The 16,791-nt window shown below is 44.8% G+C and overlaps 1 protein-coding gene across 4 annotated transcripts in view; it reads left to right on the top strand.

Moving 5' to 3' along the window:
• The window catches only part of ANKRD6 (ankyrin repeat domain 6), a 102,619-nt gene that overhangs the window by 58,716 nt on the left and 27,112 nt on the right, over window positions 1–16,791 (top strand). For 2 of the 4 annotated variants that reach the window (XM_056344028.1, XM_056344029.1), the window contains exon 4: window positions 8,170–8,426. In XM_056344028.1, the coding sequence (XP_056200003.1) occupies window positions 8,307–8,426 (120 nt within the window). In that variant the 5' untranslated portion in view covers window positions 8,170–8,306. Of the gene's footprint in view, window positions 1–4,043; window positions 4,417–5,093; window positions 5,406–8,169; window positions 8,427–16,791 lie in introns of those variants that run through there. The other 2 variants (XM_056344031.1, XM_056344032.1) reach the window with 2 other exon arrangements.

Raw genomic sequence — 16,791 nt, 5'->3', positions numbered from 1 at the left:
AGTCTGCTGAGGCCAGAGAGAACTCTCTGGTAGGCTCAGCAGGTCTGGGACCTTCCCTAAAGCGGTTCCCTGTGTGAATCAGGTGCAGCTAGTTTTAGCCCATCAATAATGTTTTTTCTTAGGTGTTACAGCCAGCTTCTTGACAGCAGCACTGGGGGATCAGTGCACGCGTTTAGGAAGTGAGAATTACTGTCCCGGCTGTGCTGGCTGCTGGGGTGGTGCCATGCCCCATGCAGTGGAATGTGACCTCCACATTCGCTTCCCCACTGCACTTGTTTTCTCTTGCTTGCCTGTTTTCCAGGGTATGCTGAGTCCCTGAGTATTTGTGCTTCCTTTTTGTGTTGCAGTACCTTGTGGTAGGAAGCAACAGGAAAAAATTACCTTGTCTGGACAGTAGCAGTGTGCACCATAACCAGGGTACACGCTGCTCCATGGGTTACAGTGGACATACTCAGCATTTCCACCCACGTTTCTCTGCATATGTGTCTCTCCCACCCTGGCCGCTCCATCCCCAGGGTTTCATCCACTGACTTGCAGCTTGAGCCTCATTAAGCTTTTAATTGACACACTGCTTGCCAGACTCGTGCACTTATGCCAGATGCCTAGCAATACTGAGGACTGTTGTGTTAATACTGTAACCTCTCAGGTACTCGCGATGTCTTTGTGATTCAATGCTGAACTGGGGGGGCACCAGTCCAGTGACCTCACTGCATCTCCCAGTGCTCTCCCAAGACGTCAGCTGTGACAGTACAGGAGGTACTGTGTCATCACTGCTGGCAGCTCACAAGTCATGCTTTTCTTGAAGAGGAAGAACATCTCCAATGTTCTTTTGCCAGCTGGAAAATGCTTTGAAGCTGGTAAATGTGTGTTTTCTTCTTCCCTGCTCTGTCAGTCAGAGCATTTTCTGGTCACTGCCTGGCTGCACATTTTTACTTGTGTTTATAAAACATAGGATCTATCTCAAATAGAAGTTTGTGGCTTGGTGCTGGCTGGCATTAGATTATAGTAGTGGGTTTTTCTGGCCTTGAAAAATACCTATAAAGGTAGGGACAGATTTTTTTCTTTAAATTCTGCAGCATGCCTTTTGCAGAGTTTACCTGAGTTGCAATAATGTCCTGGCTGGGAGAGTCTGGCATTGCTTGTGCTAGTAGGGAGGAGGGTTCTGATCAAATGTGGGGAAGAGACCTCTGCACCACCACACTGACATGGGGGCAGTGAGGTCCCCAAACTGAATGGCAGATACTGCCCGTGCTATAAGTAATTTGAAAAGCAATGTCTCTAAAACCATCTTTCTTGTATGGAGGTGGAGCAGGGAGGTTGGAAAGCTTTTTCTGGCAGCAGAAGATGTACCTTGGAATTAAGAAAGGAGGGAAGAGCATCAGAGGAGGAGAAAGAGTTTGTTATGGAGAGGATTTTGGCACCTGCTCCCAGTGAGGTGCTGCAGTCAGCTTGCATAGGATCTATGTGGTGTTTTAATTGATTGGCAGGTGGCTTCTGCACAGAAGATGATGGTGAGGGACAGTTCTCCCATCCAGAAGCCCCACTGTGTGTGAGTGTAACCTAAAACCCTACTCTCCCACGAGTGCAGCCATGTGCCTGCTTAGTTCCCAAGGTTGGGCTCAGCACTTCTGTTAAGTAGCAGTGAGCTGGAAAGACCTCCTAACTGGTTTTATGCAAATGAGTGTGAGATATCTCATGCGTTTGTGTTTGCACACAAGCACTGTTCCCTATCAAACAATAGATACTGTTTTGTCATGTAAATAGTGCTCAACTGATGAGGGCTTGCTGAGGTCTGAGCTCCTTGCACTGAATGGTTTTGACATGTGCATGCAGGTGTTGAAAGAGAGGGTGGGGAGAGTTGTGAAACTTCAATGAGATAAGCCAAATAAAAAAAACCAAATCATGTTACATGGGAAGTGGTGAGTATATAACCTGCTTATTTGATAAGGGGGGGTCAGGGCTACATGGCAAAGAGATAAGTAGGAGGGGAAGAAAAACAGTTGTCTTCATACAAGGAGATTAGTGATGTCTAACCGATGACTTGAAGCTGGCTCTGATCTTCATCGTTGGTCTCTGTGTGTCCGTATCTCTCTCCAAAAGCATTCTGCTTGGCAGGTGCAGCTTTGGAGGTTGGTTTTGGTGGTAACAAGGCATCGCCCAAGAGCTGCCAGGCAGCTGAATATTTACATTCAGTGAAGCTGACGGTGGAGGCTGGGCAACGAAGACGTACTTGACAAAGCAGTTGGGGAAGCTGTGGTCGCTGTCTCCCCATGTTTGTTGCCGTGTGGGGTTGGCTGTTGGTCTGGCTGCTGGCAGCCACCAGCTGCAGTGGAGCAGTGACATCAATCAGTCTGATCTGGTTGCGGTGGGAAGCATGATGAGCAGCTGTCATGCAGATGCTCCCTGGGAGGCTGCTAAATAGTCATTGTTGAAGTAATTAATAACAACAAGGGAAGGGGGAAAAAGGGAGCGCAAAAAAAAAAGTTTTAAGATGTTCCAGACTGTGCTGATACTTAGGGTGATGAATTGCACAACTGCGCATATGAAAACTGAATAATTTTACTTGGTGTGATAAGATATGCAATGGAAACAATAGTAAAAAAACCAGAGACCCACACATAAGCTACCAGACTTTTATGTAGGTGTCCAGTTTAAGATGTTGATTGGTATAAAATCTAACTCAAAAAGTAGTATTGATGTTCTTGTAAAGAACAGTATGAATCAAAAGCATATTGTTCTTGACTTGGTGGGGTTTTGCTGTTTTTCCAGATGCAGCTGCTGCAGTTGTGGTTTTGATAATGATGCCTTTGACTGTTTTTTTACTCTCTTTTGGGGCAGGAAGGGGGGAGAGGCAGAGTCCTCCCTCCCTTTAGCAAAATACATACATTTTTCCTGAGTAGTTTATACTGGATCCATGACGGAATTGAAGAAAAAAAATCACTTAAAGGAAAGCAGTGCTGCAGGTCTTGGAAAAACTCTCTTAAAGTCAGTTTAGAGAAATGGTAGATATATCTGCATCCTTCAGTAAATGATAAAATGAGTTCCAGAAAACTCACTTCATAGTGCAATAATTGACTCTGTTGAAAAGTGCTGCTATTCTAAAGTGAGTACAATCTCTGTGTTTATGCCACATTTTAGATATGACAAACTCCTTTGCAAAGAGGCTGGACAAGAAAAGAGAATTTTATAGATTTTAGTATGCTGTTACATACTAATAAGCAAAACAACCCCATTTTGCTCTGAGAGCTGAGCAAAGAAGAGATGGGCAGTATTTAGACATAGGAAGTTTTCTTAGAAATACTTTTATTATTATGACATAGTAGCTATTCTGTACCCTCCTATAAGAAAATGGTCTGAGTCCATATCTTAACACTGGGGCTATTCTAAAATAATTTAGAATAATTTTATTTCATTCTTTATGTTGCATAAAATGAAGTTACCAGGTGCTGAAAGTTTTTCCTGGACTGTTCAGCGTAATTTCTGGTGGTAAACTAGGAAAGAGAGTTTGGGGTCCCTTGCAGGGTTTCTCTTTCTTTTCATACTGCCACCCCCACCCCCCCACCCCCCCCCCCCACCCCCAAGTACCTTGGTACACACCAAAACTTCGTTAGGTATGTAAGCATTCTTTTATGAGGTTACTAATTTAACTTTGTGATTGTACTGAGAGTGACCTGTCCTCTGGCATTGCATCTTTTCCACTTAGTGCAGGGGACTTTATAATGTTCGTTAGCTCATGGCTCTTAAATCTTTCATAGTTTTCAGCTTTTTTGTCTTCCCTCACAGAAGCAGCTGGGCTTTTTTAATCCTTTCTGTGAAATTAGGAGAGGCAATCGCCTAGCCTTTCAGTGTCTGTGATGTTTGATATGTCCTGGACTTTCCTTTGGCTTGCAAAAATCATCATTCCTGTACTTTATTACTGACGTGTAGGCAATACGGCCGCTGAAGCAGCCTGCCAGCAGTTTGGAGGGGAGGGAGCTGGGGAGGGGGAAGGTGCGTCGAGTGTTTTTCGCCTGCTCTGCCAGTTGCACGGCAGCGAGGCAGGAGCTGCGAGCGTTACGACCCTGAGAAGCCGGCTGCCCACCCGCACCGTGCTGTGCCATCCCAGCCAAACATCTCCTGGAGCATCCATAGGGCAGCGTGACTCACGGAGCCGCAGGCATCGGCTGGGGGGATGCGGCTGGACCTCGGCGCCTGGGGACGGTGCCTCGCTGCTGCCAGTCGGGAATACTGATCCGTGGTCAAGCTGTCCTTCTCCACGCTCTGCTGGTGGGGTGAGCAGGTTATCCTCGGGGGTGAACAGGTTATCTTCAGGAGGAATTGCCCCGTGGCAGAGCAACTGAACCTTTGGGCATCACACCTGGCCAGCTTCCCTGGACAGGCTCGGGAAGTAGGTGTTGCTTTCCCAGCCTGCCCCAGGTAAGTAATCTGATCTTAAACAAAGAAACACAGAGATGGGTATTTCTTATTTAAAAATACGTTAAAGCAAAATCCTTTGTTTTTGTTTTAAAGGCAGAAGGTGTGAATGTTCCCGTGCTCTGTGCTTCGGGAGAAGTCCCAGATTTGGGGGATGATAATGAGGGATTTAATTCTGGGCAGCAGGTGCTGGCAGCAGGGATGCGATGCAGCGCCTGTAATCATGTTGTCGGGATCATTTTGCACCATCTGGGTGTAAAAGGGGCGGTCGAGCTTTTAATTGTAGTCCTTGGGCATCTGGTACCTTCCTCCTCCTGCTGCGGGTGCAGACATGTTCCAGGAAAGGTGGTCTGTGTGCCTGAGGTGTGTAGAGACTTAGAGCTGGTGGGGAGCGATGCCACTGCCCCCGAGCCCCTGCGCTGGGGAAGGGTCCTTTGGTGGGAGGGGAATGAGAAGGTTGTTCCCCTTCCTGCTCCCGCCGGTCACCCATCGCCTTTTCCTACCAGCTCAGGAAAAAAACAAAGTTGGGTTTACAGTTGTGTGGGCATCCTATCCCAATCGGACACGCTTTTCTGAGTTGCAAATAATCCCAGCTGAGGAGGTGTAAAGCAGCTGGCACGGGGAACGTGACCTGTTGTGCGAGCGCCTGTCTGTGAAACAGCCCAGAGCAGGAGCCAGGCTTCGGGTGTGACTGCCTCCGGGAAGGGGCACCAACAGCTGCTGCAGACTTGGGCAACGTGGGAGACATCCGTAAAAGACTGATAGCTGAATCAACTCCGTGCTATGCTTTTATGCACGATCCAAGTGGTGGAAGAAGCAAGAAGGCAAACTACGCGGTAACAGTGATGCCATCGCAGTCTGTCACTCCGGTGTGGCAGGCTGAGGAGGCTCGTGATCTCCAGGGGGAATGTACTGCAGTAATGAGAAGGCAGTGAGAGAGAGGGAGAAAAATCGAGCCAGGGAGTACAATTTCCAGCATTTGCCTTGCATAGGTAGGTACCTGTTAACCAGACTTTTCCCTGGCAGCACTAAACGTTGCGCTGTTGCGAGTCAGTTGAGGTGTTGGTGTGTTTCTAGTGGTGTGGCTAAGATGTAACAAACATCTACAGTTTCTGTGAATTTGCTCAGAAATGTCAGGGTGTCAGGAAAATGTTTCCACTGAGATTTTTGCAGTGACTATGGGAATCTCTCAGTAACAATGATGTTACTGCTTTTTTCAATTTAAGGGGTAAGAAAACCAAGCAAGGTCTGACCACAGATGTTTTTAAGAGGCACAGAGGTGTCAGTGTATCGTACATGACTCCATCCAAAGTACAGGCAGCCAGCTTAAGCGTAAGGATGGGGACACACGAGTGGTAGTACAGTTCATCTGGAAACCACCGCTGCACAGGCATGGGCTGGCAGAGAAACAAACCACCCCAGTGCCTGAAGAGCTCATGGAGAAAGATCCCAGCTGTCCGGCTCGCCCTGCCCTGTGTGTGGGAGGGAAGGAGTGGGAAGCACCCCTGGGCTGAGGTGCTGCTTTGAGATGTGATGGGAATGTCAAGGGTGTGTTGGGAGCAGGGAGGCTGGGCTCAGGGAGTTCAGCTTGCTTCAGTAGCACGAGTCGCTGGAACACAGATACATAGGGAGGTGAGATTGAAACTTGTGTTGCTTTTTACAGATAAAATTACTAAGTGTGGGTAATCTGTATTTCTTCGGGTTTTTTTGTGGTTTGTACTCTACCGTGCACATCCCTGCCAGAAGAGCAGAGTATGATGTGTGCAGTGCTGGTGAGGGACACAAGGGGTTTTTCTTCTGTCTTCCATCTTTTTCATGTTACTAGGGTGTCCAAACTGTGTCCATCACATTGAGGGTGTGGGTGAGATTGGTCCAGCAGCACAGGCTACAGCACCGCTTCTCTGTTGTCCCTTGTGCTGCGTTTTGGGCCCAGAAAGTTTCTCTGAATAAATGCACAGCTATTTCCATGTCGCTCCAAACATGTTTGCATTCAGAAGGCAAGAGAAAGGTGAGGAAAAACTAACCTGAATCTTTTACCTGGAAATAGTTACCTAATGCTTATACCTAGAGATCAAGAGTCAGTTATCTGGCGTTATTTCCTGGCTTTGACGTAACTTTTCTATTAACCTTGGAGGAACCAGTAACTTTTCTGTGCCTTCAAGGTTTTTTTTTCTAAAATGCAAGTAATGTTCTTGAGCATATTATTCACCTCAAAGGGTGTTATAAGAACTAATGCTCATAAAGCGTTTTAGAATTTATTAATACAAATTACCATAGGAGTGCAAATTCTGCTAGTATCACCTACTAATACAAATTAACATGGTTTTAATATACATGATCAAAAATGTTTAGTGTATATCGGTGATCCTGCAGGGTCCAGGGACTTTCTGTACTGCTTTGGTGACACTGAGGATCTCAGTACCCTATTAACCATTCAATTAAACAGGACTGCAGCATCTTTTTGTTGCAGAGGTGTACTGGTGGATACGATTTTGTAACACTGGAGTGATGTTCATTAAAAGGTCTCACCCCCAGCATTTAGGAGACGGGGAATTCATGCGCTACAGGCACCTATACATTCTCTCCTTGCTGCTGTGAGTGTCTTCCTGATGTGAGGATTGAAATGAAATCTTTCTGCTGTTCTGGTAATGATCTCCCTGCTGAAGCTGTTAGCAAAAACGTCAGTACTCTGAGTAGTGGGATTATGATGAGGAGGGGTTTGTACTATCAGCTAAACTGAAACAAACAAATAAATTTAGGGAGGCAGAGATGCATTCAAAAGGATAATGTGATGATCAAAGACATTGTATTCCACTATCAATCTCCAAGATTATCTAGTGATACTTTGAGAGAGAGAGAAAGGTAAATCATCTATATACACACTGGCAATCTTAAAGGTGTTTTTCCTGTACTGAAACAATTAAATACCAATATGAAAAGCACAGGTAAAGCTGAAATCCTCCCAAACTGGGCAGGTTCTGCATCCTACAGCTGGAAGTGATCTGTGGATACACTTTCTGGAATTGTGTCAGAAATCTCTTTTCAGCTCTGATGGCTCATTGAACAGGTCAGTCGAGCCTGGGAAGAACACGCTCACAAGTTTGCACGACAAGTGCTAAATCTGATTTGTTTCTGGGGTCAGTGGGGTGTGATGTCAGCACTGTGGGGGGAACATCATTTATCGCTGACAGCAAAGGTGAGCGTTTCCCAGTTGCACATTGTGATCCCTCCCAAAGGTGTCCTTGGGATGGTTCAGGGGAGGCTGTGAAGCATTTTATACTCATAAGGGAGCAGTCAGCTGCCTTTAATTGCTGACTGCACTCAGTCCTTCCAGGGCAGAGGATTGTATATTTATATCAGGAGCCAGTAACTATAACCTATTCTTGTTCCCTTGGCCAACACAGGCTGAGCAGTGGAGCTAGTTAACCTGTCCTTGGCCAATTAAAGTCTGTGAAACCTAGAGGGAAGCAGAGAATGAAAGGGGACCACACAAATACAGGTTAGGCCAAAAGAGAGTTAAGCTCTCAGAAAGTTAAGGATATTTGTCCCAAACTAGGGGGACTGAGGGCACGTTGAAGATGTGCTACTGTCTACATGCCTCTGCATTGCAACAGAAGTGCAACGTCTTCAGGAGGCTCTGAGGGTTTTTTGCAGCCCCCTCCCAAAGCAGTGTGAAGACAACACTCTGGGAGGAGCTGCTGCAGTGCTTCCATCTCTGAAACCCTGCTGACGGCAGCCTTGTTTTCTGATCCACAGGTCCAGAGGATGGCATAGCAATAACGGCGCTGTCCAGGGAGCTGCGGTCCTTCCTTGCCTGCCTGCATGCTGCTTGAACCAATCCCAAGCTTTTGTTTTTGGACTGAAGAAACCTGAAAACCTTTATCTCCTAATTCATGAGCCAGCAGGATGTGGTCGCCGTGCTTTCAGAACGCCTGCTCGTAGCCGCCTACAAAGGCCAAGTGGAGAATGTGGTGCAGCTTATCAACAAGGGTGCCAAGGTAGCGGTTACCAAGGTAACAAGAGAAAAACGCTTTGCAAAATCCCTGGGAACTAACATAACTCCTAGACCATTGTCTGTGAAAATGCCCTCGTAGCTTTAGCAGTCTGAATGTGACTGAGGTTAGTGTTTAGATTTCCTTAAATTTTATACTTAATAACTCATGTGAATTTAGAATATAGGGCATGTTTTGTATTTATACACTTCCCAGTGGATGCGGCTGTGGTGAACACAGAGTCCTTAGAAACGTAGTGTGTCGATGGAGGGGCAGCAACATTTTTCAAAGCATGCATTGACTTTTGAACACCGTGTGAACTGATGAATGGAGCGATTCATCACTGTCGAGGGAAAGTTGTTCAGAGTGCCCATCTTTCTTGGTGAGAGGATGGGGAAAAGCCACCTGTTGCGGCAGGGTAAAGGTACACAGAAAGTGTTCCTTGCCACTGAAGTCTCTCGGTACAACGGCCTTGCTTATACCTGACATCTTCATTGATTCGTGCTGTGTAGTTCCCGGTCAGTTCCATACTTGGGGGTTGCAAACGGTGTTCCCTGTACCTTCGATATAAGGTCAGCATCCAAGGATTTCTGCTTAGATATTAAGAGAGTTCAAACCGATACTCACATATTCCTAACTCTCAACATGTTATAAATAATACTAGGATATAAAAGATGAGATAGAATTGGCTGTTGCAGAGAAAGTTCAGCAAAAACCCTTAAAAATAATTTAGGTAAGTTAGATCTTTATAGCTGTAACATGAAATTTGGGACGTCCTGGTTTTAGGAACTATTGTCCCCCATTGTATCTAGTTTTATTTGTATTTCCATATTGCTTTGAACATTTTGTATGTAGAGGAGCTATTATTTACAGATAGAAAGCAAATGTGAGTGTATTTGATAAGTAATTTACCTTTTCCTCTTTTTATCTGTCAGTGACAGTTGTTTTCAATTCCTTTGCAGTGTTTGAGTTGTAGATAGTATTTATTTTGAAAGCTGGAGTGATCCAAGGACACCTGGTGTTCGTAAGTTTTGTTTGCCGAGACTAAGTGGCCTCTCTTTGATAGATACAAAGTGTTGGTGTTTCTGTTGGAAAGTTGAGCTCCCTGGTGATGTCTGAGACCGTCCCTGTGGCTAACCGGGTACTACAGGATTGTAACTATTCTTTCCTCGAGGTTGTGGGTCATCCCCATGGAGCCCAGGGAGGGGGGATGACAAAAGCTGTCCCTCTTGTCATCCCAGCACGTCATCAGACGGCACAGACGAGGTACTTGGGTAGCCTGGTGACAAGCCCTGCTCAGAAGAAATGAAGTCAGGTCAGCAAGACTGTGGAGAAGTGCTCGGAGGAGTGGAGAGGTTCTCAGAGGAGCAACCGAGTTTATGTGCATGTGGTATTTTGGAGACAAACACTTACACCTCCCATGCTGTGAGCCAGATAGAGGTGAACTCAATGTGAACCACGAGGCATGAGACCAAGCTGCTGCCCTCATCAAAGCCCATCAGTTCAGGCTCAGGAATGTCCTATCCAGTTTGCGTCTGGCTCTCACCCAGCCATCTAGCTGCATAGGGAGAGCATGTGCATATTTGCCTGTGAAAAGCTGTATAATCATACCCTGGAAGAGCTGGGTTTGCTAATCTGGTGACACACAAAGGCTGGAAGGAGAAAGAGACATTTAAAGTCAAGGACAAGGTTGTCACAGGAGCAAGCATGTGTAAACTAGCCTCAAGTATATTTAAACTGGAAATTTGAAGGGATTTTTTAGCCATCATAGAGCCAGGTTTTTGTGCAGTCTTTCAAGAAGCAGAACAGGTACAAAATAAGAACTTCTTTCAGGTTAGGCGTTAATTTTAGGATGGAAATTAGATGGCAGGCTTGTAGCAGAGAACTATTGATCAAGCTTTCAGATAAATTGAAACTCAGAGCCTTCTTCCCTCCCCAAGATAAAACCTGTTGCAAAATTAGGCATAGAAAGAAATGTATGCACATGCATGCCTTAGTTCTCTTCTACCTGTATATCTTCTGCTTTTATTCATAATTTTCAGTTTGTTCTGTCAAATTAATTTTAAATTCTAGGGATTTGCTTGAAAATTTTTTTTAAAAAGGGGTGTTTTTTACTTGTCAGCCAAAATTCCTGCTGAATTCTATCATTATGAGTTTTATTGGAAGAAGACATGCAGAGACAAAGCTCTTTGGAGAGAGAGAAAGTTTCCACATCACTTTAGGCTTTAAAATATATTTCTGATATGCATCTGTAAGTGCAGAGCAGTTCTTGTGGAAAACACTACACAGAGATCTAGAGCTAAATGCTAGAGAGTTCTTTATTCAAACAGAATTAATTGATCATAGCTTAAGAAACATAAAGGATATTTTCTGTAACAAACCAAGTACTATTAAATGCTGGATAGCTGGCAAGCTGATCCAGTTCTGTTTTTATCATATATATGGAAGGTCATATGATGTCATTAATTGCTGCTTCAGTAAACGACTGTTCAGCTGCAAAATAGTACTTCATTTCTGTCACCTCTAAGTAGATGATTTTAGAAGAAGAATACAAAAGAAACAAAACTCAATGGAGAATCCGTGTGTCCACGTGCTCACTTACACATTTCCTCAGGCACGCACTTGTTTTGTTTTGACAGTGTTACTAGCAAGGCAGCTGTGCTGGTGAGATCAGTATGGAAGCGTGCACCTTCCCCGACTCCAGCGAGGACACTGGGGCTCGTTCCAGATTTGGGTCTTTTTAAATATGTGAAGAAGAGCTGGTGGTCACTAGATCACACCGCTGTTGACGATCTGACATCAGGGAGCCCAGAGCAGGAGAGTGCTGGTGGCACCGCGTTGAACATGCATCGAGCACTTGTCCTGGTGCTGGGATCTCTGCCACCAGCCGTGAGGGGTTGCGGCCGAGAGATGGTATGGTGCTCAGCAGAGGCTTCATGGCTCCGCTCTTCTCAAAGGGCACCTTCTCAACCAGGGTGCTCTGTTGCTGCTCTGCCTGGTAGGACAAAATGATAATTTCAGGTTTCATGCCTTTTTGTCTGACTTCCTTCACGAGTGTGAAGTTTATGGCTGTTTTCTTTATGAAAAGGGCAAAAAATACCCTATACAACTGATCATACAAATTGGCTGATCCAATAACCAGGTGCCTTTATAAAGTATTTTGGTGAATATGCTGTAGAAGCTGGAAAATTAAGAACTAAGCCTAGGATAAATCTTTTCTTCCAACCAAGAAAGCTGGTCCCTTCTTTCAGTCCTTTTTGTAGTAGAGCTTGCTTCCTGTAGTTACTGACAGCTGCGTTTTTGTCATGAAAGCACTGGGACTTCTGCTGAGCTGCTTTGCCTTGCTGTCCTCCCAGGATGTTGTTTTCCTTTTCCTGGCTTACTTTTATTTTTATTTTATGAGTCGAGATAGATTAGGGAGAGGGCTGTGGACCACTAGGGGTGGCACAGGAGGAGTGGTGGTAGTGACATCTTGGATCAGGTTGGCTCTTCTCTCAATCCTGTCCCCAGAATGGTGCCTGGAGGATGAAGAGAAGCGGCATTTCACCTCCCAGGCATCAGCCTCTGGTGTATCCCAAGGATGTCTGGCTGAAGCAAGGTACTTCGAGGTGAATGGAAGCTCTGTGCCTGGAGATGAAATTTCCAGGTCTGAACCTCTGCACTACAGCTCAGAAAAACAAAAGCGTTACTGGGCACTGGGTTTCACTGGGGTGTTGCAATATGGGGCGTAGCGTTCAACAGCGAGAACTAGCAGTGCCAGAAAAAGCTGCGCATTAGCAAGCACACCCAGAGGAGTGTGCCACTTCTTTGTTAAACGTGGAAAAGATTGCCAGAGGAAGTCATAAAGGTAGTACGGGCAGTTTTAATGTAATTTGTGTAGTGTTGTGGGGTTTATGATTATTTTTTCAAGGGAAGCAGAATATAGCTTTTCTTATGGAGCATAGCATTAAGATCATAGCTATAAAATTGAATTCTGTGGAAAAGGGATGGAAAAAACCTTAGAAATGCAAAAGGTAGTGCTTCTTGTTTGATTTGGTAATTTTTGTTTGTTTGACTTATTTTTTGAACTAGTCATGTTGTGAACCTGCCATATGGCAACACTTTTGTAATGCTGGGGTACTTCTCTTCTCATCAAGATTTCAACTTCAGAGCATGTGGAGTTCTTTAAAAAAAACCTCTCTTTGTTTTCTTACTTTTTAAGTTCAGAAACAAAAAAAATAACTCTGTGACAAGACTTAGTTTTTGTTTTCAAGCTTTCAAATAAAACGTGGATAGACGTGTTTTTGTCTAAGTGCAGGATGGATGAATAAATAACAGTCCTTGTGCAGCACAAGAGCAGGGTGAGATGGAGAACTGAATCTACTTTCATAAAAGTATCTACAAATACATTAAACACAAGGAAAAATCACGTGGCTCGTGGTGCTAAGGCTCCCCTGTATGGGTTTGGTTGCAGAGTGCATACATTGGCAGCTGCTCTAAAAAAATTCTGCTTTTAAATGGTATGTATCGACAGCTACCTGTCAATGTCTGGCAGTTAGAATATAGATTAAATACAAACAAACACGGTAACCTTGCATTTTACTGCTGAAATTCATGTGGCTGTTTACTGTGCTTGGCTGCAACCTGATATGCCCCATAGCTACAGCAGCGGGTCACAGTTGTTGGAAGTTGCAGTTTTAGTGTAATAGGTCCCATTTATTTTGTCAATAAGCCTGTGACATGAGAGCATTTGTATGATTTGTTGCCTGCTGAAGCAATTATTTACATTTGAATAGAAGTCCAAATTGCATATTTTTTATATGAATGACTGCTTTATTGGTTCATTAATCCCAAGTTGTAGCAGTCTCTCAATTGTATTTCTGTAATGACCCCCAAACCATTACAGGTCATATTTGGAAATGCTCACAAGCTTTTAAGTTGGTAATCTGCATGTTAAGCAGTGCCTGGCTTTAATGTTGTCTCCTTGCAGTGAGCATCTAGGAGGCTCTTCGTATATATTTCCTTTCCCGCTCGGACCTGTGCGTGCATTCAGATAAGCCCCCTCTTTTGTGCTGCAGTGGTGAGTGTGAAATGTCTTTATGGAGAAGACGCACAGAGGTAAATTTGTCTGTCATCTGCCTTCATCTCTTCTCCCCCTAGATATTTTAGGTAGGATGCGTTGCTGTGAGAGAAAAACTTTGTGGGCTGTTGGTTTGACTTACAGATGTGAAGGCAAGAGCAGCTCTGACTGTTGCTGCTGGGGCTGGCAGCTGTGGCGTGGACCCTTTGAACATTTCTCTCCAAAGCCGGTTGTGCGCGAAGTTTGTCATCACAGTGTAAGGGGCAGACAGATTGCCCTGCGTCTCCCTCCTGGTCTGTTCTGGACTGGTGTGTGCAGGCCAGTGTCTACGTATGTTTGTGTGGGGAGGTGGGTGGGAGTGTTTTTCCAGGGTTTGTGTTGCCTGCACTGGAACACTGTCTAGCTGTACCGCTCACCTTTGCTCTCATTTTGATGTTACTGGGAAGAAAAAGAAAATCTGGCATTGCCAGTTCTTGCATGCTTATGATTAATCTTGAGGTGATCAGTGCTCTTCCGAGAGCTGGAGCCTTTAATCAGTGTAATGTGCTGGAGCTGATCCTCCTCCTCGTTCTCCCATCCTCGGTAGGGTCACGGTTTTCATTTATAGTGTCCCTTTGTAGGGGAGGAGCTCAAGGACTGCGTGTATGCAGTAGCTCTGGTCTCTGAAGGTCTGTTTCTAGGGGTCTCTGATAGGTGGGATACCTCAACCTATGCTTTTGGGTAGAGAATCTCAAAACACACAAGCGCTCTGGAATAAAAATAATCCTCTAGTCTTCTGTTTCAATAACTCAATTTTTAGTTTTTCTTTTTAAACCTGAGTTTTGGGGTTCTGGCTGAAGTTTTTGAATGTTTGGAGATGATGATAGGGGAAATGCCCAGTTAACATGCATCTCTGTTGGCTGAGTGACAGGAACAGCCAGGCAACCCTTGCTGGAAGCTCTCCCTGGCCCCATGGTGGTCTCCACCAGCAAGTGCCCTCGTTTTCTCCAGCATCCGTCTCCTGTGGCTGGCCATGCGCTTGGGAGGCTGTCCAGCTATGGAGAGCTGGAGGCTGGTCCCACTGAAGGGAGAACTTTGTGCTCCCTGGGGCGAGGGCAGCCTCCTCCAGGAAAGCCTGTGCCCCAGGGCAGCTTTATTTTAAGGTAAGGCACCGAAAGGCAAGGCGGGTGAAGGCCACGTGATCTGGATCTTCTGCGGTTTTGCAGCCTTTTCTTGGGCTTGTACTCTGCCACCTGGCACGCTCTGTGTGGCAGTCGCCTGGGAGGTTGTTGGGTGTGGAAAACATATCCCTCACATTGAAATAGCCTCATACTCTACTTTCTTAATTTACTTTTAACACAGTACCTGTGGCTGCACATCTGCTTTTTTTCAGTGGTTAGAGGTAGTTATCTTACCAGAAAGTTTCCCTGCTGGGATATATTCATAGTTGACATTGTTTTCCTTTTAAAGTACATGAGCTGGCTTCAGTTGGGTTTGTTTGGGATTTTTTCTGCTCTATGCACAGATTGCAATAAATTGTCTTCATAATATATTAGTAACCTGTGGAGAAGTGAAATGCCCAGATTAGGTCATTTACTTATTTCCATTAAGTAATAGAAAAAGTCAGAACCCATAAGCCTAAATGTGCTGGAGCACATATTCATAGTCCAAACATATTGTTCATAGGCGGGAATGATTTGTCCATCTGGCTATCTGGCTTCCTTTTTCTTTTCCCCTTCTTTGTTTTTCATCTTTTCCCCTTCTTTTTCTCTTCCCACCCACCCCCTTGCTTTCCTCTCTCTTTTTTTTTCTTTTTGCCCTCTTTCCCCATTCCCCCCCCCCCCCCCCCGTCCCTTCTTTTTTCCTTTTTTTTTTTTTTTTCTCCCCACGTTACTTGGGAACATTTAATGTCTCCTGCTATTGAGTTACCTGGAGCAGCGACATAGCCCCCGCTCTCCTCCAGGCTGATGGAGAAGGAAGAGTGCTCAGTGCATCTCGGTGCCTCTCACCGTAGGGGCAGGTGTTTGGGGACCTGTGGCCGGGTTGAGCGAGAAGCGCCCAGGCAGCAGGCTGGATGGCACCCGGGGGCAGTGGTGACGGCCAAAAGCAAGCCCTTCCCACACCTTCTGCAGGGCAGGAACGGAGGTTTCCCACGTGGGTATGAGCTGCTGCCGCTAGCAGGAGACAACATTTGGTTTTTGCAAGATCTGCGTGTCAAGAATGAGTGAGGACTTTTCCCTTAGGTCTGGCCCTTCAGATCAATAGTGTAGGACAATTAATCAACGTTTAACTCTTTAGGAGCATGGCACAACTAGTCAGTAGTGAGACATTTTGTCCCCAGCCATTCTGTGGATTTCAACACTGGTTTTCCTTCTTGCTCTGAAGAGGCTGAATTCCTGTGGCTTTACCAGCTATGCGGATATGGCATTTGTTATGTGAACACAATCCTGTCTTGAGCTTGGTTTTTTATTTACTTGGAAGTTGCTTTCCCAACAGAGAAGTTGCTTAAAACCTCAGAGAGCTGATGGTTGCCTTCTGCTTACCTCAGGCCACTAGTATTCAGACAGCTCTTGAGGTGTTGGCTCCTTCTCTGGGTGACATATTAAGTCTGTTTATCTTCTTTGCAGGGTAAATCATTGGGTGGAAAAATACACAATGGCAGCGGTAATGAAGAAATAGATATATAATAGATAGAGGAGTGATGTAACTCTTCTTTATCACATAAAATGCCTAGTGGAGAAAACTGGATTCTTTGTGAAGCTACTCTGTGATTTTAGCAATGGCTGGAATCCTTTTTTCTTAGTTGTGATGAAATAAAATTTGCAATGAACAGTTTTAAGAGTCTTCCTGTTTAGCAGTTCTTAAGGTGCTTCACTCACTTTTCATGTTGATGCTTTGAGATTTTATAAATATGTGTATGTATTTTTATATGTTTATGTATGTATCTATAAATTTCCTAGAGCAAGAGTAAATTTTTTATTTTCTCTTATGAGCTTGCTTTTTCAGGTTGTGTGGTTAAATGTTTAGGGATTCGCTTGTTGCAGCTCTTCTCTGTTGTCCAGACTGCCTCTTACAATCTCTTCCCTCTTTGAGCCTCTTTTCACGTGGATTCTTATGCTTCTTTTAGAAGCAGCAGTTTATTCTGCTTTTCCTGAGATGTTTAATTTTAAATTCTGTCAAAGGATGATCAAATGGGACTCAGTTACAAGTAACTATAGTATTCCTCTTGTAATTTCACTTAGATTTTTGGAACCCATTTGTTGGGGAGGTGCCTTTTTTAAAAAAAAACCAACCTAATTTTACTGTAAGATTTCAATTTTTTTGGTTTTTTTCCCCTCCTAAAACCAT

The sequence above is a fragment of the Falco biarmicus genome, chromosome 6 (assembly GCF_023638135.1).
Source record: "Falco biarmicus isolate bFalBia1 chromosome 6, bFalBia1.pri, whole genome shotgun sequence".
In the NCBI taxonomy this organism is placed as follows: domain Eukaryota; kingdom Metazoa; phylum Chordata; class Aves; order Falconiformes; family Falconidae; genus Falco; species Falco biarmicus.
Note: the sequence above shows the minus strand (reverse complement) of the source record. Positions and strands in the feature narration are given on the sequence as shown.